This window comes from Pleurodeles waltl, chromosome 2_2, assembly GCF_031143425.1.
Source record: "Pleurodeles waltl isolate 20211129_DDA chromosome 2_2, aPleWal1.hap1.20221129, whole genome shotgun sequence".
NCBI lineage: Eukaryota > Metazoa > Chordata > Amphibia > Caudata > Salamandridae > Pleurodeles > Pleurodeles waltl.
This window is the reverse complement of record NC_090439.1, coordinates 175535220-175561349: the sequence shown is the minus strand read 5'-3', so window position 1 is coordinate 175561349 and position 26130 is coordinate 175535220. Positions and strand designations below refer to the sequence as shown.

The window sequence follows — 26130 nt, the reverse complement described above, 5'->3', positions numbered from 1 at the left end:
AATTAGGTCAGTAGGGTTAGGGTTATGCCCTCTTTCCAAAGGAAGTGGTCATAAGAAGGGTGTAGTCACCCTAAAGGGGAGTAGCCTATTGGCTACAACCTGGCATTCCCTGTAATGCCCATAAGTTCAGTATTTAGGTGGCACCCCTGAACCACTGAATTCAGATTCCTGTCGACCTGGGACGATCCGCACAACACAAGTCGCACCAGCAGAGAAGACTGAAGACACCAACTGACTTGGCCCCAGCCCTACTGGCCTGGCTGCAGCCCTCAAAAAGCCTGCACACAAAATACGATTTGTCCTGCAGCCCAGCAACCTCCAAAGCCTTGGGAGGACTGCCTGTCTTGAATTAAGACCAAGAACATCCGGGGACAAGCGGACCTGTCTAGAAGAAACCGCTGCGACCCGCCCGGTAAGCTGTTTCTGACGCCAAAAGACACCCCTACATCCAGAGCCCCTGGCCCTTGAGGAGCTGGACCGTCGATGTCCCCAAGACTCCTTGTATCTCTACTCACCTGAGAAGCTGTGAGTTGTGCTTCCCTGGCCTCCTGGCCAGAGCCTGCAGTCTATTTCTGAAACTGATCTCATCCATTGAATAAAGTTGGGTTCCCGACTCTCTTTTGGCACTCTGCACCTGGCCACCCCTGTACCACTGAGGGTGTAAGTTTTGTGCTGACTTTCAGCCCCTTTGTACTTGCCTCAGCTCCAGGAGACCCCCTCCCTCTCCCCTCCAGGGGCTTATCTCAACTCCAGGAGACCAACCTCTGACACCTGATTTGAATCATGCCTGGTGTTGACCTAAAACCTCGACGGCTGGATTTGTAAGTCGTGTACTTACCTGCAAAACTTCATACATGTTTTCGGCCCATAGATTAACATTGAAGAGTGCAACTTGCACTGGGTTGATTTTTTAAATTGAAAAGTATTTTTATTTTACAAACTGCTTACCTCGTAATGAGGTTCTTTGGTTCAAAACATATATGAAAGCAACTATTATTTTTCTAAATTGGTCTCTGATTTATTCTCATTTATTGCCTTTGTGAGAAAAACAAATGCTTAACACAACTTTTTGATAGGCCTTACTGCTCGCCCACACTACCACAAATAGGGCACTGGACCTTTCTATTTCTGCCTCTGCAAGCATTTGGGGATCCACTGGACTCTCTGCACAGGGTGCTTCATTTTAGTGCACTTTATAGAGAGCCAGCTTCCTACAGTTATGAAGGAAACCTATGTATTTCTGACATGTTCAAGTGAGTTTAGGAGCAGTAGTTGTTTGTACATCTCTAAATTTGTAGGTACCTGTACCAGCATGTGGTTCAGAGGGCAATTTGCAAAATGGCTTCTTCTTCCACGCTAGTTTACATTTGGAAGCCAAAAAAGTGGGGAAATGAAATTGGTATTAAGAAATGTTATACTATTCTTCATTCCCACACCTCTCCAGTTAAAAATGGTACCCAGTTGTTTGTCCGGGCCTACCATCAGTAACGCAATGCACACAAAATGAAACCTAGTGATGCCATATTTTGCCCAGCAGAATTCATGCTTTTTTACACTGTGGGCAGCTGCAGGTCATGGGCCCTAGCTCAGCTGCCACCTAAAAGAACCTACCATATGCAAACATTTATAAAAACTAGACACCTGGGGGTGTTCAGGGTGCCATGACTTGCCATAGCTCTCACCAGGTTTTTTAACCTGAAGGACTAGCCAAACTCAAACCTTGGCTACAAAAAGACTAATTTCTCTCATATTTCTGTGATGAAAGTTCTGGAATCTGGGGGAAGCCCCACATTTCCTACCACCCAGTGTTTCTTCAAATCTCCTAATAAAAATGGTACATCACTTGTGTGGATGAGCCTAGCCTCCATGACAGGAAACGGCTCAATATGCAACATGGATGCATTAACTTTTTCACTGAACACTGACCCTTTTTTTGCAATTTGGTTAGCTGTGGATTTTGGGGCCTAGCCAACAGACACCTAGGGAAATCTAGCAAAGCTGCGCATTTCTGAAAACTAGGCACCCAAAGGAGGCCAGAGTGGTGTGGCGTGCGTGGATCTCAAGAGGTTTTTTTTACCCAGAAGTGTTTCAAACCTTACATTTTGGGTAAAAACATAGTTTCCTCACATTTCTGTGCAGGAAAGTTCTGAGTTCTGCTGGTTTCACACCAACCAGCGTTTCCTCATATTCCTGATAACTACAGTACCCCACTTATGTAGGAGGGCCAAGACACAACAGCAGAAAAGGCTATAAAACCCTAGGTGCAGAGATCAGTGACAGGGGTAGCTGTGCTATTTGGGGTCATACTTGGATGCCATCCATGAGAACGTGCCTACCACAATCATTTTTGAAAAGCAGACACTCAAGGAATTCCAGGATGGCGTGCCTTGCATAGATGCCACAATGTTTTCTTAGCCACAAAGCCCTGTAAACCTCAAACTCTGCCTAAGTTCACATATTGTCCTTACAGTTCTGTAATGGAAACTTCAGAAATACAAAATTCCTACCACCCTCCATTACCCAGTTTGACCAAGTAAAACCGCTGTCCCACTTGTGTGGCTGGGCCTAGTGCCCGCAACTGGAACAGATTAAACCAAGGTTAATGAAAGTCAAAAGGATGGACTCCCATTGACGTAGGAGTGATCCCAGCAGGAATTTAAGAAAGGCATCGGTGGAAAGGGAAATTCTTCCCTTTTCAGTGATGCCTCCGTCAAATGGGGGAAGGTATCCTGTTCCCAAAAAACCCACTGGACGCAGGAGCAGTCTACTGATGTGCTGTTCCTTCACTATGGTGGTGGGGGGGGTTGTGATGCCTGCACTGAACAGTTTAATATGTCCTGCATGCTCCCAGCATGCTGTTCAAAAATTTGTGCCAAGGCTTGTAAAAACATTTTCCTCTGTGTTTAAATAGCTGACTTCTTGATTTTATATTAAATGTCCAACCTCCAGGTGGTGGTGTGCATGGGCTAGACAAGGGGTCTCCAACTTTTTCAGTTACAAGATGTATTTATGTTCAGTGACATTCATCCTGAGCTACTAATATTAGTGATGATGTAGTTACCACCCCACCCATGACTGTCAGGAGTGATCCCATCAGTTCATTAGGCAGAATTGCTAGCAGTAAAATAAAAGAACGTTATAGATTGGAATGCCTCTAAATAGGTAATACTAAACAACAGTATCTGCACCAATAATGGTACCAAGGTAATAATGTAAATAGTACATCTCTCCAACTCAAATTGAAAATTCAACCATTTTTATCCAAACAGTACTTTACCAGTACTCAAAATGCACACATTTCTTTTAAAACATATGAATTTTAATGTTGACATACATATGATAATTCAGCCAAGCAAAGGCTTCTATAGTAGTAGGTTGGGCTGCACACAAGAGAGCTACTCACAAGGATATGGAGAGCTACTAATAGCTTATGAGCTACTTGTTGGAGATGCCTGGGTAAGACAACCTGAAGAGCAAATTTATAGTTGTAGAGGGATAACTTGTGTAGGTATTTCCAATATTTGGGTCCTGTCATTAGCTGTCCATTTTAGTACAGCTGTAGTCAGTAGGAAAACATGAAAAGTCAAGTTTAGGAAAGTGAGATGCCTTGTGAGTCCTAATTTAGATTTCAAATAAGTGTTTTGGAAAACATTACTATTACCGCCTTGTACAAGTGCCTTAAACTATCTCATGTGCACCACTATTATGATAGTTATTCACAAAGATTAAAGCACTACGAAAAAGCACAAGTGTAGCGAGTGACTGCTATTGTCTGTAGTGAGTAAGATTGATCCAAGGTTGCACTGAGTAGATTGATAATGATCATGGTTGTTCTGGAAAAGAATAAGATAAGGTGAAGGAAAAAGACAAGTGTAGAATTGCTCAAAGCTGTTATACTTTACCTCTCTTATTTTGTGGGAAAGATTTCTCAGATTTACTTTTTTTTTCTCATAAAAATGCTTTTTGTGAGAAGTGTTCTCATGAAATGTTTTTGAAAGTCAATTGTCCTGTAAAAAGTGCTTTTGGAAAGCTCTTCTACTTCAAATCACCTTTAGTCAAATATTTCTCCTGCTGTTTCTTTTTTTTAAATACATTTAGAAGGTTTGTTAAGGTCACAAAGTTTGCAGAGCTTGATAACAAAACTTCACAAAGTTATGGAGAAAATAACTTTCCATCCTTGCACCGCACTGTTTTTAATCTGGGTGTTGTTTTTTAAATCGAGACTTTGATCAGCACCAAGAGCCTTTCACTGAATGAATGGCATGGGTTTAGCAAGAATATGAGGTAATATAAACAGAAAAGAGCTGTAAAGATCACAAAGACCAAACGTCTTGCTTAATTAAAGCACAGGTACAGTGGAGACTTTAAGCAGTCATCAAATTGACTACATTGGATTAAGGAAGATTTCAGCAGACTCTGGAACAGTGGTTTACTCATGTCGTTATCACTACTGTATGATAATGAAGAGAATTAGGGCTGTTAATTTTACTCGCAGTTTCTTCCTTCTTCCTTCTTGTTTTACTCATACAACAGAACGGTATGTCATTCTGCTGTTCTCAAAATTATTTAGTACATCTTATCCATATTTGCATATAATTTTCTGATGGATACATCTAACAGCATCTTGTGAATGCCCACATGCACTAGATTGGATGCAGAGATTTTTCTCAACATTCTGCAGCTCCGCTTCGACTTTGACATACCCAGAAACGATGCTTAGAGACACATACCCATGCCAGCGCTGTGTGCTGATGTCCGTTCCTTTCTTTCTGCCCCTTCATACATGGATCCAGAGCTCCCTTCCTCAACTTTTTGGCACCATTTTGACAAGTTTTGGTCACAAAAATATTCTCTCAGTGTGCAAGGGTATATGTCCCATCCTTTAAGACCACATTGTTTAAACCGTTTTTAACAGACTGATGGTGGGGCCACACTCCCTAACATCCCAGCATTCAATCCTAGCATTCAATTCCTTCTATTTGCCCCAGTGCATTATGGTAAATGTAGTACAAGTTCACGCTTTCTTCAGTGGTAGTCTATAGTTGTTTGCCCTTGTTGGTGCAGCTAGTGCTGTATAGACATGTGTTTGTGTTTCTGGCTTTAGTCCTTCATCAATACAGCTGCAGGCTTTTTTCTTTCTGGGGTTGTGGGAAATACTGCCAAAGTCTTCTCAGGTCTCAGTACCATTCACTGGCACATAGGTGCATCTACCAGAGCTCATCAGTTTGTTTGCTTAAGAGAGACTTTTTAAGCAAAAAGAGGGTTGGGGAACACTGCCTAACGTCCTGGCATTCAATTCCTGGTTCAACTAAAATTAAAGACTGTCGATGAAGTAAGTGTAATCATGCACTGCACATACCATGATGCATTGTTGCGAACTGAGTGCTGGAATGTGAGGCAGTGTGCTCTCGCCCTCTTTTCGTTTGAAAAGGTTCCCTTGAGCTAATAAGCTGACGAGCTCTGGCTGATGCACCTGCACCCAGTGAGTGGTACAGAGACCTTAGAAGACTTTGAGTAGCATTTCCAGCACTCCAAAAGAAAGTGTTTGCTCCGTACTGAAGAAGAACAACTATCCTGAAGCACATGCCTGGAGATACACAGCACTGGCTGCACCAGGCGTAAAATACTAAAGAGTGGAACTGAAGCAAGTGTTATCATGCTCTACTTTTACCATGATGCCTTCGGGCAAACTGAGGGTTGGGATGTGAGGCAGTGTGCTCCCACCCTCTTTTTTCAAGTGTTTAAACCTTGTAGGGAAAGTCACAAGCAGATATCTGTGACAGATCGCCACAGGTATGTCTCTTCTGCCTCGGGTCCCCAAGTCTGCACCCGGATGAATCCCAAGGTGATCCATGACTTTAAAGCTAAGCTCTACCTTGCAGAAAATTGTTGGAAAGTTCACAAGGCCTGTCTGTAGAGAATACAAACCCATTCCCATTCTCAGGGCAGTTCTTACGAAAGTTCCTCGTCATACTGCAAGTCGTTAAATAAGTCTTAGTAAAAAATGAAACACAAGAGGTTGAACTGTGACTTCCCTTTGTCCAACTGCTCTCGTCAGAACAAGTCATGAGAACGTCAGGGTGCCTCCCCGTTGCAGTATTGGTCCTCTACTGAGTAACCGATTCTACAACTCATACCAATGTAGCAAGAATTTTCAGGTCCTTCGGTGACGCTGCAGTTCAAGGAAGCAATGTTGCATATCTATGGTACCCTTCCAGTTCCTTCTGTGTCCCTTCGGCCCCAAGGTGGCTTCCAGAAGGGGTACCATTGGTGGACCTGTTCTCAACACCATCTTCATCTTTTGACTGCACTGCGGGATCTGTCCCAGTTCAGGGATAATGCCTACCGGACTTCGAACTGGGTGCTACAGTCCTCGGTTGTTCCTCACGTGTCAACACAGACACCTGAGGAGAAAGCCATTGTTTTATCAGTCTCAAAAGTGTACATGACACAACCTCAAATAAAGTCTTCTCCACCTTAACCTTTAGTGTAGATAGTCCAACGTCATTCTGACTCGGTTAGAACTCTTCCTGTACCTAGGACACTTAATATCCCTTTTGCTTCAGACTCAGATTGCAGTCAACATGATGATGGCAATGACAGGTATGATGCATCCCATTATTATGATGACGACAGTCTTTTCATGGACCTTTGGGATGCAAGTGGGCAAACACTTCCCCGGATAATGGGTTGAACTCTGCCACTGGATCCTGCACATAGTAATATGCTTCTTTTGCTGTAATGATTAGATAGGCTGCTGAAGTCCTAGACCTGCAACTCCCATCTGTTACAGTAAAGACTCATTTCCTGAGGGAAGTCCTGCAACTGAGACACAAAACTACTTCCCCCTTTTCATGAAGCCCTGATGGGCACCCTGATGGGCACATGGACCAAACCTTGCTCTTGCCCACCAGTTAACAGACAGGTTGCCATAAGCACAAACCTGTCCCTGGAGATCCTTCCTTCCTCATGCAACACACTACAACTGAAAACTTGGTGGCCCAGGAGTTCATGAATAGTCTCAACCTTAAGTCATTCCCTACTACGCCTCCCAGTAGGGAATTAAAATGTATTGAGGCATTCAGGAAGAGGATATTTACCTCAGCTAGTCTCACTCTCTGCTCAGTAAGTGTCACTTGGTTCCTGTGATGACACTATTAAGCCTTGTGGGATATAGTCAGCAAGATCTTGATGACAGTCCCCAAAGAATACTAGGCCCAGCCTTGTGGAGCTCATTCAAGATGATCAGAACGCAGTGTAATATATTGTCTTCTCTAGGCTGAGCTTCACTGACTGCTTGGGCAGGGCAGTCTGTACCAGTGTGGTGCTCTGACACCACGCTTAGATGAGATTCACAGGTGATGTTGAGGCATCACTAATAGACATGCCATTAGATGGCACTCGTCTCTTCAGAGATGAAGCAGGCTTGGTCCTGGAGCACTTCAAGGAAAGCAATGCCACAGTGTACTTCCTCGACCTTACTGCACCAGTGCAGTAATATCCCTAACATTTTGGACCTTTTTGAGGCTTTTGGAAAAGGCTTGGTGCAAAGACCGGGCCAAGCTCCCCCTTGACAGCAACAGATCCTCGGTCTTTTTGAGGCCTGGATTGGGAATCCTTCCAACAATGTCCAGGCCAAAGGAGCAGTGCACTGGTAGGTCCCCCACTGCTCTCATTACCAACACCAAACCATTTTTGCTTGACCTATGCCGCACACTGCTACCCTGTTGGTGGCTGGATAAGGTATTACCTCCATTTGTGACAAAGCATCTCATCAACATATGAGTGCTTCAACTAGTCCATCAAGTTTATGCCCAACCATTCCTTTCAGACCTTCTGCATATTCCACCTACCTCAGAGCAGCTGGCGGAGAAACATTATCTACTTTACAGCAGGAGATTGAGGCTCTTTCAGACAAAGGAGCCATTGGAAATAGGGACTGGAAGTTACTCCCATTGTTTCTTGGTGCTGAAAAAAGACAAATGCATTTGCCCTCTCAATTTCGTCCTGAAAAGGGCAAATTTAAGATGCTCACATTGGCCCAGGTTCTATCTACCCTGGATGCAGAAGACTGGATAGTAGCGCTGGATCTGCTGGATGCCTATTTTCACTTTCCTGCTCTACAGTCCCATAGGTGTTACCTGTAGTTCAAGATTGGCCACGAGCACTGTCTGATAGAAAGTTCTAGTTGCAGATTCCTTACCTTAGAATTTCCCCCAGGCATCAGTCTGAATCCAGAGATTTTTCTCGAGCAGTATTTCTTCGTGCAGTTAGGTGGTGTTGGTTGGCTCTGAGTCAGTTGTTGGGGTCCTGCACACCGGATATGGCGTCATGGGCTATATAGTCCCCACCCCGGTGCGCTGACATCAGTTCTTTTCTTTCCACACCAGCCAAAAACAGATCCAAAAAAGAGCTACCGCCAGTAATTTTTTGACTGATCTTTTTCAACATTTTGTCAAATATTTTTGAGTGTTTCACTCCTGATGCGTCGAGATGTTGTCACGGAAGACTGGGTTCAAGCCCTGCGACTCCTGGCATCAGGTGATGTCCATTACGGATCTGCAGCTCATGTGCTTGTGGTGTTTGGAGCGCGGGCATGACCTGAAGTCATACTCTGAGTGCCAGGCCATGAATCTGAATTCTCTGAGGGAGCAGTCCCTAAAACTATTTGCGGCCCGATGCTCAGCTCTGCGTCGCTCTCGGTCCAGAGGAAGGTCCCGAGAACTGTTGCAGAGCCCCCATTCTTCATCGTCCCACTCCAAGTCCTATGGACAATTGGGTAAGTTGAGGTACTAGAAGAAGTCGAAGAAGAGCAAAGTACTTCGATTTCACCCCATCCGTCGGCCGATGCGATTTAGGAAAAGGAGCGTCCATCCTAGGAGACTCCTTCTTGGTCGGCTCCACGCCTCCCTGAGTTTGTAGTAGCCGGAACCACCTGTGAGTTCTGAGGCCATGTGCCTCATATTTGGGCAGTCTGATTCTACCGGAAGGCCTTCTTGTCCTTCAGAGTTGGCAGGGGCCTCCTCGGGTTTCGCGTAGGCGGCTTTGGCCTCCGCTCCAGGAGGCACCCAGGGATCCGTTCCCAGATCCAAATCGGCATCAGTCATACCATCTGGTCCTTCTCTGGCGACAGTTACGATGTCAGCGCTTCTGGCGCTGCCCGTGCCCATGGTCGTCATCGCCCCCATCCTCATTCCCAACTCTGGCACGTAGCAGGACCTTTGTTTTGCGACTCAGACAGGGACCTTGCTCCCTAGGTCGGACCATGACCCCTATTCCCTTGGACTGGGTTACAGTGAGGATTGGGAGGGGCCATTGGACCCTTAAGAATACAAGCTTGAAGATCTTATGGACTGGCCTACGGAACTGGGTAATGCCAGTGGTCTGGACATTTCCCTGATGCTGGCATGCTTTTTACCCCCTCCCGTGGCTACAGAGGAGGGAGCGTCCTACTCCATGGTGGTGCAAAGAGCAGCCGAGGTCCTGGGCCTCGAGCTACCTTCGGTGGCAGTCAGGACTAACATCCTAGCTGAGGTGCTTCAGCCAGAGCTTCCTCTTCTGAATTCCTTTTGCCCTTTAATGAAGCCCTCACTGATGTCCTGCTGGGGGCTTGGTCCAAACTCAGCACAAGGGGTTCCTGTAAACAGGACAGTCGCAGGCCACCATAGAGCGTCTCCCAATGACCCAGTGTTTCTGACGCAACATCCGAAAACTGAGAGCATGGTTATCCAAGCCTTCAGATCCCCAAGCGCATTCCCTTCCCTACCCCAGGATACGGAATCCTAGAAACTAAATCAACTTCAGAAGAAGCTGTTTTCTTCCTCCGGCTTGGCATTGCAGTCAGTGAACACTGGATGCCTTTTGGGCCGTTACACCCATACATATGGGACACTTTTGCACAGGTGCTGCTACAGGTCCTGAAAAAGGCCTGGGGCTTTGTCTCCCAAGCTGTTTCTGATGGGTGAGACACAGGTAACTTCATAATACGATTTGGTCTGGATACGACTGACTCGCTAGGCAGATCGGTTGCATTGAAGGTGGCCTTAAGGCGCCACGCTTGTTTGAGGACATCTGGCTTTTTTGGGCTGTCTAATCTACTCTTATGGACATGCCCTTTAATGGCACCTATCTCTTTGGAGACAAAGCAGACTTGGCGCTCAAGCGCTTTAAGGAGTCCTGTGGTTCAGCCTGGTCCTTGGGCATCGCAGCTACCCCTCATCCCCCTCAGTCTGCTTTTCACCCCTTTTGTGGCTAAGGAAGAGGTGTTGCATCAAGTTTGTTTCCCTCTATCCACTGTGCCATGCGTGCTGCCCAGAAACCGTGTGGCAGGGGACATGGGATCCAACGTTCTTTAGGATGAGGGAGCCAGTGGTCTACCCACTTCTCCACCCACCTGCTACAGCCTCCAAACCTTTCTAGACTGACACTTCCCCATCAGGGACCTATCAGAGGGAGGATTCACCATTACCTGTCCTGCTGGTAATCCATCATGTCAGACAGGTGGGTTTTGCAAATCATCCGAAGGGGCTACTGCCTCCCTTTTGAGACTACCCCTCCATCCATGCCACCATCCTATAATCAGATGACAGAGGATCACCTGGCATTTCTCCATGAGGAGGTTATAGCTCTCTTGGCCAAGGGAGCCATAGAGAGGGTCCCTGTGCCAGAAGTAGGTCATGGTTGTTATTCCTGCTACTTTCTGGTGACTAAAAAGGACAAGGGCCTCCGCTTTATCCTAGATCTCTGATCCCTCAGTCTCTTTCTCAGAAAGAAGAAGTTCAAAATGCTGACTCTGGCACAGGTTCTCTCTGCCCTTTACCCAGGAGACTGGATGGTAGTGTTGGAGTTGGAGGATGCCTATTTCCATATTTCTGTCCTGCCAGACGTTATTTGCGGTTCAAAGTATGCTACGAGCATTTTCGGTTTACCGGGCTCCCCTTTGGCCTTATCAGCGCCCCTTTGGTGTTCACCAAAGTGATGGCAGGGGTCGCAGCTCATCTGCGCAGTTTAGGAGTTTCAGTCTTCCCCTACCTCGATAACTGGCTGTTGAAGGCGAGCTCGACCCAGGCTGTCGTCTCCCACCTCCAGACTATGGCGGACCGCCTGCATTTGCTGTGGTTCACTATCAATGTGCCTAATTCACACCTAACTCCCTCTCAAATGCTTCCCTTCATCAGATCTGTTTTGGACACAGTGCAGTTTTGGGCCTAACCTCCCGAGCGGTGAGTCCAGGATATTCAGGCTATGAATCCGATGTTTCAGCCTCTATCCTTGATTTTGATGAGAATGACTCTGATTCTGCTGGCCTCATGGGTTCCTGCATCCTGCTGGGGACACATGCCAGATGGCATATACAGGCTCTACAGTGGGACCTGAAGTTCCTGTGGGGGCAGCATCAGGGGAATCACTCCGACATTGGCCAGATCTTGGAAGGAACTGTGTAAGAGCTGCAGTGGTGGCTATTGGACCACTGTTGGGTCAGAGGCAGATCTCTCTGCCTTCCTCAACCAGACCTGACAGTAGTGACAGGTGCATCACTCCTTGAATGGGGCAGCCACATGGGGAGAGGTGGTAATCAGAGGCGTCAGGTCTCCGTCGGAGTCTGGGCTCCACATCAGTCTTTTGGAACTCACTGCGATCAGACTGGCATTGAAAGCATTCCTTGCCTCTCTCAAAGGGAAATTAGAGCAGGTGTTCATGAACAAAACCACGGCTATGTGGTACTGCAACAAGCAGGGCGGTGTGGGGTCATGCACCCTTTGTAAGGTGGCCCTAAGCCTCTTGATATGGCTGAAACATAAGCATGTTGCCCTGCAGTATCAACACCTGGCCGCCTCTCTGAACAGCACAATGGATGAACTAGGCCGGCAATGCCTGTCGATCACGAATGGCATCTCCTTCCGGAAGTTATGCAAGGTGCCTTTCAACAGTGCGGATGAGGTTTAGTTAGATCTGTTCGCTTCCAGAGAGAATGCACAATGTCAACTGTTTTGCATGCTGGAGTTTCCAAGACGGCACTCACTCTGCGACACTTTTAATTTAGAGTGGAGCTCAGGCCTCCTGTATGCCTTTCTGCCTATACCACTTCTGCCCAGAGTTCTCAAGAAGATCAAGAACGACCAGGCCCAAGTAATCCCTGTGGCTCCAGAAGGGACACAAAGAGTCTGGTAGCCTGAGTTGTTGAGCATGGCCATCGATCCTCCAATCAGACTGCCCCTTCAGGAGGATCTTCTGTTGCAGCGGCAGGGGACGGTTCTGCATCCAAACCTGTCCAGTTCCTGCCTTCTTGCATGGAGATTGAGCGGCGGCAGTTGACAGCTATTGACCTTCCACCCAAAGTCTGTAACTTTATCTTGCCAGCCAAGCGTCCCTCCACGAAAATGCTATATGCATGTCAATGAAACAAATTTGTGGCATGGTGCAAAGACAAGTCTGTTGATCCTCTTTCTGCCCCTCTCTCAGAGGTCTTGTGTTTTATGCTTTTTGGCACAGCAGGGCTCTGCTTTGGGCACCCTCAAAGGATATTTGCATGCCATCCCTGCTTTTCTGAGATTACCTAACTAACCCTCCTTATTTAAATCTCCTATTGTGATTCCTGATGGGTCTTACCCATATATTTCCTCCTACACCATTCATAATGCCCCAATAGGATTTGAATTGTGTTCTTACGTTCCTAATGTGCATTCCTTTTGAGCTGCTTCATAACTGTCCACTCAGGCTTTTGACATTAAAAACAGCCTTTGTTGCTGCCATCTCTTCTGCCCACAGGGTGAGTGAGCTGCAGGCACTCTCATCTAAGCCACCCTTCCTTTCCATCTATCCTGACAAGGTGGTGCTTCACACCAGCACTTCCTTTCTTCCAAAAATTGCCACGTTCTTTCATGTATGCCAATCCATCACCTTGCCTACTTTCTATGCATCCCCACATTCTTCTAAGGAGGAGTAGAGACTCCACCGCCTGGACCCAAACAGTGTCGGCATTCTACCTTGATCATACCAAAGAGTTCGGGGTGGACAATCAACTCTTCGTTGGTTATGTGGGTGTGCAGAAAGGTTGGGCAGTTTAGAAGAGAACCATCTCCAGATGGGTTGTTCTCTGCATTAAAATGTGTTATGCATTAGCTAAAAAGCAACATTCAGAGGATTTGCGCTCTCACTCACACGAGCAACAGCTGCAACCACTGCGTTAGCACATGGAGTTCCAGTCCTGAACATCTGTCAGGCAGCAACAAGGGCATCCCTGCACAAGTTCACCAAACACTAATGCGTGGACAGTCAGGTCCGTAAGGAAGGGTACTTTGCCCGTTCAGTCCTGCAGGACTTCTTAGTATGATCTTGGGTTGCAGACCCTTCTCCAGAGATGGTATTGCTTGGGTATCTATTCTAAGGTAAGGAATCTGAAATTGGAAGTCTAGATCAGAAAAACAAGTCAATTACCTTCGGTAATGCCTTATCTGGTAGAGACATATTTTAGGTGCAGATTCCTTAGCAACCCACCCATCCTCCCCCCTCTTTGAACTGATTTTTGGGGACAGAGACTTCCCTTTCAGGGCCTTAGTTCTGACGCACCAGTGGTCAGGGTTCTTCATGTCTGTGCGCTTCTGATGTGAAAAGTCATGAAAAGAAACTGATGTCAGCGCAATAGGGTGGGGCCTACATAGGTCCTGCAACGCCATATCTGGCATGCATGACGCTGACGACAGATGCAAATCCAACCGATGCCACCTAACGGCGCACAGAGGTACTGCTCAGAAAAAATCTCAAGATCTAGACTAACACCTGGGGGAAATTCTAAGGTAAGGAATCTGCAACTAAAATATGTCTCTACCAGATAAGGAATGACCAAAGTTAAGTAACTTGTTCTTCAGTTCTCTATTCTCCCCTTTGGCCTCACCAGTGTCCCTTAGGTGTTCGCAGAATGTGATTGTGGTGGTTGAAGCTACCCTTTGGACGTTGGGGATATCATTCTTTCCCACCCTTGACAGGTGGCTGTTGAAGGCATGCTTTTGCTACAGGTGACCATAGACCACCAAAAGAAGATGGCAGACTCTTAACATCTTTTAGGTTCACTATCAGCGTGCCAAAGTCACACCTGACTCCTTCACAGAAGCTCACATTAATTGGCGCCATCCTGGATATGGTGTGGTTTCACACCTTCCCTCCAGTTCAGAAAACCTATGACATCCTGATGTTTCAACCTTGGTCCTGGGTCTCAATAAAAATGGTTCTGAGACTTCTTGGCCTCCTGCATCCTGGTTGTTGACAAGAGCAGATGGCACATGAAGGCTTTGCAGTGGGATCTGAAGCCTCAGTGGACTTAGCACGAACACGTTGGATTCCATCCAGATTTCTAAGGAGACAGCAAAAGACTTGCATTGTTTTCTGACCAACCGCAGTTTGATCAGCGGTGGACCCCTCTCTCTACCCCAGCAGAGCAGATAGAGGTGACTGATGCATGACTGAAGTATTTGAAAATTTATCTGAGAGAGATGGAGATCAGAGGACACTGGTCTCTATTGAAGACTCGCCTCCATATCAAATTATTGGAATTACAGGCCATTCACTTGTCTTTGAAGACCTTCTGTCCGTCCATCAAAATGAGGCTGATTCAGGTTCTTTCAGAAATCACCGCCATGTGATACTGCAACAAACACGGTGGGATGGGGTCCTGGATCCTGTGCCAGGATCATAAATGGCAGCTGCACCCAGAGGTGGCACAAGGCATTTTCCAGTCATGGGGAGAACACTGGCTAAAACTATTTACTACTGCCGAGATCATGCTATGTCGGTAATTTTGCACTCTGGAGCTCCCAAGGAGGATCTCGCTCAGGCGCAGGCAACCTAGAGTGGAGCACATGACCCCTGTATGCCTTTTTGGTGCTGTCTCTCCTGTTCTGGGGAAGCTCATGAACGACTGGGCCCAGGTCATTTTAGTAAGCCTCAGGCTGCCGCTTTGAGAGGATGGTCTTTCTCAGCAGCAGGGCCGGGTCTTGCACTGGGGCCTGCACAATTTGCACCTCCATGCGTGGAGGTTGAGCAGCAGCAGTTGTCTAACTTTGATCTAAGTCCCTAACTGTGAGATGTCATTCTAGCAATCAGATGTTAATCTGCTAAAACTGTTCACACTGGACGCTGGGATAACTTTGAAGCCTGGTATATTTCCCACCATAGAGACCCATTACAAGCAAAATTGTGGCATATTTTAGTTCTTTTACTGTCTTTGTCAAAGCAAGTACTTGCTGTGGACACTGTTAAAGGTTGTCAACCCTTTCAGGCTTTATACATTTACCAAACCAATTATCCTTAATTATTTCACCTAGTGTGATGGGTTTCCTAAACGTTATGGTCCATAGGTTTCCACCCAAATCTTTTGTGATGCCACAGTGGGGCTTTAATTTGGAACTCTTTCCTGATGCGCATCTCAGTTGAGCCGATGCACAACTCAGCTTTGTGTCTACTGACTCTCAAAACAGTCTTCCTCATATTGATAACATCAACTCCTGGTGTGAGTGAGATACAAGCTCTGTCCATTCATCCAGCTTACATAACCTTTTCCCCCAGACAATGGTGTTGCTGACTAGGGTGATATTTTTAATGAAATTTGTGATTCCCTTTTATGTCGGACAATCCATCACCCTTCCAACATTCTTTGCTCCACCTCACCCCACATCACTTGGACCTAAAATGTTCTGCGCTTTTACATCGGTCATACTAAGGACAATCAGGTGGACGATCAGCTGTTTAATGGGTTCTCTGGGGCAAATAAAGGGTATGGCAGTGCAGAAAAGGACTATATCAATGTTGATTTTTCTCCTTATACAAATCTATTATGCATTAGCTAAGAAGTAGTTTACCAGAGGTTCTGAGGGTTCAGTTGACCGGAGTCAAGGCTGCTACAACTATATTGTCATGCGGAGTACCTCTTCTGCTGTGACTTGGGTGTCAATCCATACATTCAAGAAGCACTACTTTCTTCATAGCCAGGTCTGGTGGGAAAGGCACTGTGCCTGTTTGGTCCTGCTGGGTTTTCTGTTTGATCCACTCCACAGACCCACTACCTTGGGAGACACTGCCTTGGTGTCTATTTAGAAGCCTAAGAATCTACAGTTGATGTTTCTATTGAAGAACAAGTTACTTACTTTCTGTAACACTCTTGATGGTGGATCCTCTGTCTAACCACAGATTCCTCACCACCCTCCCACCTCTCTTTTGTGGAATAGATTCCTTTCACTTTCCCATACAAAACCCAGTTTAGAGCTCTGCAGATTGTCACATTTGATCAGCTAGAAAGCTCAGTGTCTGACAGCGCAGACAGCATCAAGAAAGACACTGACATTACCTTGCATGGGTGGAGCTTATTCATGTCTATGATATCACTTCCAGGACAAGATGGAGTTGCCGCAGAGCCGCACGATGCCTCCTGATGGTGTGCGGGAGCAATGCTTAGAAACAAATCTGAATGCTGGTTAGCATCTGGAGTTTTTCACAAGGTGAGGAATCTGCAGTTAGAGTATCCACCAGAAAGAGTGTTACAGATGTTAGGCAACTCGTCCATTATGCCCGAAAAAAATATTAAGTGAAAGAATGTAAGAAAAAGCACATGCCTTTTTCCCTTTATATGAGAACTTTTGAGTTGCAACCTGTAATGCTGCCAGGAATGTCCAGTCTCTGTGTTCACTCTCCCTGGTAGGCGCCTTCAGTTCATTTGAGTTCATGTAGGGTGATCTGTGTGCTTGTGAAACTCAATTTTGACATTAATTAAAACTTTTACCATTTTGGTACTCTTCTGCATATTGTATAAAACGTGCCTTCGGGGAAGGGCAAAGATCTATTGGTAGCCAAGATAAACTGAAGAGTTGAAAAAAAAAAAATGCCAAATTGTGGGGCAGTAGTTAATTAGGGGTTGGTTAGCAGGTAAATATTTTATTTAAATGTTTATATCTTTTTGATCTGGGCCTCAGTGATGACATGATTTATTTTCTTGTTTTCTCTGCAGAGTCAGTACAAGTTTGTGTGCGAAGCCATTCTTCGGGTCTACAAAGAAGGCTTGGCGAAACCACTGGATTCCAGCTAGTGCGGCTTTAAAACAAAGTCCCTTTTTTTATTTTTTTTTAAAAAAACATTGATTAAAAATCACCGTTGGCCTCATTTCTGTAGGTGACATGGGAATTCATCACAAGTCAATGGGGGTGACAGACGAGCACATCTAAACTATGGCACTTTAAATCTATATATATAAGAATTTCGAAATCATGTAAATAGTAAATGTCTGTATATAATGGATGTGTGTCCGTCCTCCGTTGTGCATACTGTACTGTACCAAAAGGGCGCAGGAGACACATTAACCATGAGAAAGCTGGGGAGTTTTGTTTACCTTGATTGGAAAGTGTATGCAGGGCAGCGTACTATCATTTAAGGTGTCAACATTTTGCAAAGGGGAGGAAAGCTCTGTGTATATATTTTTTAAAGTAACACTGGAGAGCTACTTAAAAAAGAGTAAATGAAAACATGAGCATGCTGAGTTTTCATGTCTGTAATACGTTGTAAATACTACTGCAAGTAGACACTGCCAGCTAAATTCTAATCTTCCAGTCAGAGCTGTTGGCCAAGCAGCCTTAACTTGTGTTTTGCTTATCAGTTCTGAAAGCTGTCTAAGAAAGGAGTCGACACAACTCTCAACCTTATTGAACAGTTTTTGTTGTCGATCGATTTCTGTGGACCTTGGACTGTCGATTCTCATTCGAGTGATGATCAATAATGTACAGCTCATTTTCTTTTCTTTGGCATGTCCGATGTATCCATTTTACACATAAAGGTGTGAGATTTAGATGTGCCTTTAACTGAATGCGTGTTCTTTTTGTGTTTGTATATCTATTGGCGCTTATTCTGCGCCGTACTCCCCGTGAAACATTATTGCTTCGAAGAGCCACCTACATCGACAGGCTGTGTAAGTTACAAACTGTGGCAGAGAACTCCGTGCGTTCATCACTTGTCCATGCGTTGAGGAGATACTAGTTTCACATCAGTTTTCAGGAGTCCACCTTAAAATTGCTACATGGAACAGTTTATTTGGGTCTGGGTCCTTAATGGCAGTGCCTTTATATTGTATGATTACTTTTATCGATTCACCGACAAGTTAATACAAATAAGGGCGGTCAAGGTTCTCACATGGAAAGAGACTTGAGACAAAAAATTGAATTATTTTTCCAAACAACCTTTCTGAGGAAAGGTTTGAAAATGTTCTTAATGGGACGCTGTTTTCCTTCTCCATCACGGTACACAGTCAGTTACCGGGTTCAGGGTGCACTCTGGTTTACGCCACCTGCAACTTTCTCATTCCGAAACAGAAGTTAGGGTATTATCTTAAAGTAGTCTGGAATCAGGAGGGAAGAATAGAACACTAAGCTGGGTGCGTAGGGGGACTCTACTTACACAATACGAGTTTTGCCATTGCAAACCCATTAGATAGTTTTAAGATTCAGTGGGCTAGATGTACAAAGCATTTTTCCAATGTACCAAAGGCAGAATGCTACTCAGCAACTTGTTACAGATTCACATTTTGCTTTTATTATTCGATATTGGGAAGGGGTGTGTTTAGGGTGCCCCTTGCTAATACTGAATCACACTGGTATGTATAAGTGTTTTGTGACCGAAATGCAGTTGCAAAACATTCACATTTTACCGACTCCTTGAAGGAGGTGGTAATCCATTAGTAAATGGGAAGGGGTCTCCAAGGGTCCCCTCCTCTTTGTGAATGTGGGTTAAAACATTTTGTAAGAGCTGGCAGTGATCCCACTTACAACTGCTTACTCATAAAAAATGAAAAGAAAACTTTTCAATTTTATTTTCGAAATGCATCCTGTTTTTCCTTTAAGAATAACTGACTACACTACAAAACAAAAACTACTTTATTTAAAAAGCAACCACAGACATGGTGATCTGCTGACTCAGCTGGCCACTATCTCTTTGATTTTGGCCATTCCCAATGGGTCACAAATTGTGACCCGCCTCATGAATATTAATGAGGCAGGTCCATTTGCAACCCACTGAGAATCGCAACCAGTGTGAAACACATCGCTGTTTTCAATTTCCTAATAGCAATTTGCTTTAATTCGCTATTAGAAAATCACCCAGTGTGTATTAAGTTTTAGTTCCAGCATTCCAAATGTCAGTCCATCAGAATGTGACATCAAGGTTGGACTGATGCAGAAATAAGGTCTGGGCACCAAAATCAAAGTGGCTCCATTAACAAATCAGATAGCCAAAAAGTGACTCATATTTTTGCAAATCGCAACAGTTTTGAACTTTTAACACAAGCTGTATAGGTGTTTTGCAAGGTACCAGAAACTGTGTGCAGTGGTGCTTACAGCAAAAAGAGGTTGTGGTAGTATCAGAGAAATCAATGGTGAAAATCGGCCCATGCGACCATAAAACATTCCCACAAACAGCCAAAAAACAGCCTATACACCGACCTGTGAGACCAGCCCTTCTGGCACTAACAGATTGTTCTATAAGCTAATCAAGCCCCGCGTACCATACTACATAAGTGCGGCTCTAAAATATTAAGCAATACATTTCGTTTGGTTATATGCGTAAAGTCCAGATTATGAATTCATAAATGTCGTCATGTGACTGTAATCGCTATTGAACTACAATAGTCTTCATTACTCAGCAAAGCCACTGCCCATCGTTTAAAAGAAAAATCTGCACAACAGCACAAAGGTGTCTTGCAAACATACCATAAATGCACACTGCCTACGATATATTTTATATCCACATCATGTAGTGGTGCAGGGGGACACGAATGCCCACAAGCGTTTACATTCTAAGAGTACACACTATCCAGGTGCTCGTGCATGAATAAATATTGCCTAAAACCACTGAGACAACTGGACGAAGATACTCGACACCCAAAGCTACCTCTGCCCCCTGGCCTTGGGAAAGCTGAACAGCAAAATCCAGCAGACGGTCCTCCTTCTTGTCCAGCCTGTGATTTTCCTGAACCGATCCCCTGGATTTAGCCTGCAGCATCTGCATCTTCCCCCAGAACTGTTTCTAAAAGTTGCACTGTCCACCTTTATATCAGATATTTACTGTTTTCTTGAAACCCATTTAACTTGCCAATTTGAAAGAAAGTGGTGTTGATACGTATGTTTGATATTTACTTTCAAATGTACTTACCTGCTAATTAATTCTTGTAGTTCTAGAAATAAGTGATAAAATATATTTTTGCTATATAAAAACAATTGGCCTGGAGTTCATCATTGAGTGTGTGCTTCATTTATTGCCTGTGTGTGTACAACAAATGCTTTGCACTTCCCTCTGATAAGCCTAACTGCTTGACCACACTACCACAAAAGAGAGCATTAGTATTATTTACTTTAGCCTCTGTTAAGCCTCTGGGGAACCCCTGGACTCTGCGTACAGTATATTTCATTTTGATATAGTGTATATACAGAGCCAGCTTCCTACAGAGCCTACTTCTGGCCCAGCTCTGCGCCTTCCTGACTCTCTGGGAGCCGGAGCCACCCCTGTCCAGTTTGATGAAGCCATGTTACCTATTTTTGGGCAGGCCAGTCCTGTTGGAGAGGTCTCAGGCCCCTTGGGGTTGGCAGGGGCCCCTTTGGGTTCTGCGTGGGCAGCTTCCGCTCCGACTGGCACTCAAGGATCTGCTTCCGGATCCGAACTGGTGTCGGTCATACCGTGACCTTCCCCGATGTCGGTTCAGGTGTCGATGCTCCTCTCGCCGCCCAGGCCCGTGGGCGCTTTCAACTGTATTCTCATTTCCAAATCCAACACAGAGCCAGAAGGACCATTGGATTTAAACCCTTATTCATATGGGTCTGATTTTAGCAAGGGTATGGAGTGGTCGCTGGACCCTTTAGAATACCAGCTGGAGATCCTATGGGCTGGCCTCAGGAACAGGGCAAAACCAGCGGGTTGGATACCTCACCTTACGCTGGTATGCTTTCTCCCCCTACTGTGGCTACGGATGAGGGAGCTTCTTACTCCAATTGTGGTGAGAAGAACAGCCGAGGTCTTGGGCCTTGAGCCGCCTTCAGTGACTGTCAGGACTAACCTCCTGACTGAGGTGCTACAGCCTGAGGCTTCCACACCAGAACCCCTTTTGTCCTTTAATGAAGCCTTCACTTATGTCCTGCTGGAAACATGGTCCAAGCCCAGCACATGGGCCCCCGTTAATAGGACAATCGCTCACCACCATAGGCCTGCGCCTAATGACCCATTTTTTCTGATCCAACAACCTACCCCCCAAGTACTTGGTCATTCAAGCCTCAACCTTCCATGGTGCATTCCCTTCTGCTCCCCTGCATATAGAATCAAAGAGGCTGTTCCATCTTGGGAAGAAGTTGTTTTCTTCCTCCAGCCTGGCATTGCAGTTGGTGAACACCAGACACCTTTTGGGCTGTTACACCAATACTTACAGTCGTACAACTTCTGGCACAGGTCCTGGAGGAGACCCAGGCCTTTCTCTCCCAAGCTGTTGTGATGGGAGATATGCGGTGAAGTTCACCATCAGAAATGGTTTGGATATGACCAACTCTGGGCAGTTTGGTTGCGTCGATAGTGGCTTTGAAATGCCATGCCTGGTTATGTACATCTGGCTTTTCAGGGGACATCCAATCTACTCAGATGAACTTTCCCTTTGATGGCACACGTCAAAGCAGACTTGGCTCTTGAGCGCTTTAAGGAGTCTTGAACTACGACTCAATGCAGTGTCCTCCTGGAAGCCCTTCACCCCATGCAGTCTGATTTTCACCCCTTTCGTGGCTAGAGAAGAGACACCCAGCCACTTCTGTTCCCTGACAGCCACTGTGATGGCACATGCTCCACTGCCTCAGCGTGGCTGAGGACATAGGATCCAACGTTCTCGTGGATCTGGGAGCCAGCAGTCTATCCACTCCCCCTCCCCCTCCCCCACCTCTGCTGCAGCCTCCAAACCTTCCTGATCTGGTGCTTCCCTACCAGGGATCAGTCGGCAGAAGGATTCACAATCACCTGCCCCACTGAACCACCATCACATCAGACAGGTGAGTTTAGCAAATAGTCCAAAGGGGCTACTCCCTCCCCTTTGAGACTACCCCTCCCGCCATGCCACCATCCTACGATCGCATGACCGAGGATCACCTGGCACTTCTCCGCAAGGAGGTTATGGCTCTCTTGGCCAAGGGAGCCAAAGAGAGGCTTCCTGTGCCAGAAGTAGGTCATGGTTGTTATTCCTGCTATGTTCTGGTGCCCAAAAAGGACATAGGTCTCCGCCCTATCCTCGACCCCTGGTCCCTCAGTCTCTTCCTCAGGATGGAGAAGTTCAAAATGCTCACTCTGGCTCAGGTCCTATCTGCCCTGGAGACTGGATGGTAACGTTGTACTTGTAGGATGCTTATTTACATATTCCCATCCTACCTGCCCACAGACGTTACTTGCAGTTCACGGTGGCTAGGAGCATTTTCAGTTTACCGTGCTCCCCTTCCGCCTTACCAGCGCCTCTCTGGTCTTCACCAAAGTGAAGGTAGTGGTCGCAGCTCATCTGCGCAGGTTAAGGGTTTCAGACTTCCCCCTATCTCAACGACTAGCTGTTGAAGGCGAGCTTGGCCCAGACTGTCATCTTCCACCTCCAGACTACAGCAGACCTCCTGCATTTGCTGGGGTTCACTATAAATGTGTCAAAGTCAGACCTGACTCCCTCTCAGATGCTTCCTTTCATCAGAGCTGTTCTGGACGCAGTGCAGTTTTGGACCTATCCTCCTAAGCAGCAAGTCCCGGATATTTAGGCTATGATACCGATGTTTTGGCCTCTGTCCTCTATTTTGGTGAGAATTACCCTAAGGCTGCTGGGCCTCATGGCCTCCTGCATCCTGCTAGTGACTCATGCCAGATGGCATATGCGGTCTCTGCAGTGGGACCTTAAGTTACAGTGGGCGCAGCATCAGAGGAATCTCTCCGATATGGTCCAGATATCGGAGAGGACTGCGCAAGGTCTGCAGTGTTGGCTTTTTGTAGGAAGCTTGCCTGTGGTATGGTTGACACCTATGGTGTTGGCACCTTATACCAGGTCGAAACAACCCTTATTAGTTAGTGTTACAATGTCTAGGAAATCTGGGCTCTCTAGTGGTAGCTTTGGTGAGAAGCCAATACTTATCTAGGAGGAGTGTGAAGCACTTGAAATACCACAGTGGTCACACAGTAACTTATCACACCTGAAATTAACCACACAGTGTTGCAAAAATCAAGGTACTTTAATACAGGAACACTGAACTAGATTAGTATGGGCAATCCCTCCTTTCTGGAGGTAAGTACACAAAAAATATACACAGACAAGTACTAGGAATTAGCATAAAAACCCCAGAAATAGCAAGAATTAGCAAGGGCCCCATTGGGAGGCCAAACCATATACTGAAATAGTGGAATGCAAGAATGGGTCCCCCACCAGAGGATATGGAGTAAGTAAGCCAAGGGCTGGGAGAGTATGGAACCTCAAGAGTTAAGTATCTGGAAGACCCCCACTGACCAGGAGAGCAGAGGTAAGTTTCCTGGCCGACTCAAAGGCTAACATAAGGACGTGGAACTGGAATGGTGCAAGAGCAGGACCAGATCGATGGAACCCAACAGTGGATTCAAGAAGAAGAGGACGTGCAAGAGAAGGGGACAGAGTCCAGTCCATGCATTAGTGTCCAGGTGGGGCAGGAGGCAATGCCTACCATTCTGTGGGTGAAGATCCGGGTCAACAGTGGTGGATGAAGTCCAGCTGTGGAATCCAGGCACTGCAGAGGAGCTGTCCCTTGACGGTCACTGGATTGCCGACGGGTCAGTGGTCAGGAGGGCCACTAACAAACACAAACAAATGCACCTGGAGCTGTTGGAGATTTGCAGAGCTGAAGAGGACTAGTAAGGTCCAGGGATCTCGACCCTTAAAGGGGAGTCTGCGCTGACTGTAAGAAGACAGGAGAGCCAGTAGAAGCATTTGGAGCCCCCACTAGCAACTCACTGGCAGCTGGCACATTAAGTTGCAATGAGGCCCACTATCACACTTGAAGAGGAGTCCCATGTCGCTGGAGCAGCAGAGAGGAGACTGTCCTTGCTGAGGTAGAGTAGTGGGGGCAAGGGCTACTTGGAGCTGGAAGATCCCACAGAGCAGGAGTCAACAAGCCTTGGGTGCTGCACCAGTCACAGTGCACAGGTATTCTGTCCTGGAGGAAGAGGCAAGGACTCACTCTCTCCCAAGTTAGAGATAAGGCAAAGATGGACCCAGAGGACCCTTCTGGACCACCACCAGTGTTGAAAAATCTTCACAAGTCCAGAAGCCAGCAGATCTCAGCAGCTGGACGTCGTTACCTTAGGTGCCTGCAGAGGCAGGGGAGTGACTCTTTCACTCCAAGGGAGATTCCTTCTTGCTTCTTTGGTGCAGCTGAAGTCTTGCTGACCCCAGAGGATGCACAGCTCTGGAAATGTTGCAAGTTGCTGACAGGAGCCGCAGAAACAATGTTGCAAGGAAAGGTGTTGCAGTCTTGTTCGGTTCCTGTGAAGTCCAGCAGTAGTTCCAATGGCCAGGAGCAGAAGACGTGGTTGCAGAGGAGTTCTGGTGGAGTCTTGCATGCCATATCTGGGGACCCACCTGAATGGGAGTCCTTAAATACCCTAAAAATGGGCTTGGTCACTTTGCAAGGTGACCACCTATGAAAGGTGGTCACTGACATCATCTGCTTATCCTAACCAGTCAGATGCTCCCAGGGGCCTCTGCTCATCTTGATTTCAAGATGGCAATTTCAAGTGGCCACCTTGAGGAGCTCTGGGCACCATTCCTGGGGTGGTGATGGATAGGGGAGTGGTGTATCCCCTTTCCTCGGTGCAAGGAGGGCACCAAATGTACCCTTCAAAGCAAGCCGCTGCTGTGAGGAGGCTACCTCTCCCCAGCCTTGTAGCACCTATTTCCAAGAGAGAGGAGGTTGCACCCCTCTCCCACAGGGAATCCTTTGCTCTGCCTTCCGCTGCTTAAGCTGGTAAAGCAGTAGGAGGGCAGAATCCTGTATGAGGGGCTGCAGCAGCATGGGCTGCTCACAGTCCCTGGAAGACTGGTAGAAGGAATACTGGTGGGGGGCTCTAATGAGCCCCCAGAGTCCATGGAATTATGCCACCAATACTGGCATGAACATTGAGGTATGATTCCGACATGTTTGATGCCAAATGTGCCTTGGTTCAGATTTGCAATTATGTACCTGGACCATAGGTAGTGACCTATGGCAAGTACAAAGATAAAATGGCTTCCCTGCACCTACGAAGTCCAGGGAATTGAAATTGGAGTTAGTAGGGGCATCTCTGCTCTTGCATCAGGTGCCCACACACACAGGGGCCTGCACCCTGCCGTTAGGGCTGGATAGGCCTACCATAGGGGTGACTTAGGGTGATCTGGTGTAGTGACAAGCAGTGAAAGGGTGCATGCACTTTTTCACGCAGGCTGCAAATGGCAGGCCTGCAGACACAGTTTGCATGGGCTTCTCTGGGTGGCATAATAGATGCTTAATAGATGCTGCAACCCCTAGGGGACACCTGGTGTACTAGTACCCTGGGTTCCTAAGTACCATATACTAGGTACTTACAGGAGTACACCAGTATGCTAATTGAGGGGTGTGAAGGATACCAAGGCAACCAAATTTAGAGGAGAGAGCACAATCACTCGGGTCCTGGTGTAGAAAGCTGGCTCTGTAGATACTATATCAAAATGAGATATAGTGTGCACAGAGTCCGTTGGTTCCCAAGTGGCCTAATGCTTTCTTTTGTGGTATTGTGATCAAGTAGTTAGGCATATCAAAGGGTAGAGCAAATCTTTTGTTGTACACACACAGGTAGTAAGGGAAGCACACACTCGACTAACTCCAGGCCAATTGTTTTTATATAGCAAAAATATATTTTGTTACTTTATTTCTAGAACCATAAGATTCAGTTTGCAGGTAAGTAAATTTGCAAGTCCACTTTGTTTTAATTTGGCAAGTTATACGGGTTTCAAATAAATACCAATAACCTGTTTTAAAAGTTGACAGTGCAATTTTCAAAGACAGTTCTAGGGGAGAAAAGTTAATACAGTTTTGAGGTAAGCAAAAGACTTACCGTTCCAGG

At 46.2% G+C, this 26130-nt stretch overlaps 1 protein-coding gene across 5 annotated transcripts in view; it reads left to right on the top strand.

Moving 5' to 3' along the window:
• The window catches only part of PTPN3 (protein tyrosine phosphatase non-receptor type 3), a 1694656-nt gene extending 1676829 nt beyond the window's left edge, over positions 1-17827 (top strand). For all 5 annotated transcript variants that reach the window (XM_069219598.1, XM_069219596.1, XM_069219595.1 and 2 more), the window contains one exon: positions 16997-17827. In XM_069219598.1, coding sequence (XP_069075699.1) covers positions 16997-17074 — 78 coding nt within the window. In that variant the 3' untranslated portion in view covers positions 17075-17827. The remainder of the gene's footprint in view (positions 1-16996) is intronic.
• The last annotated feature ends 8303 nt before the right edge of the window (positions 17828-26130 follow it).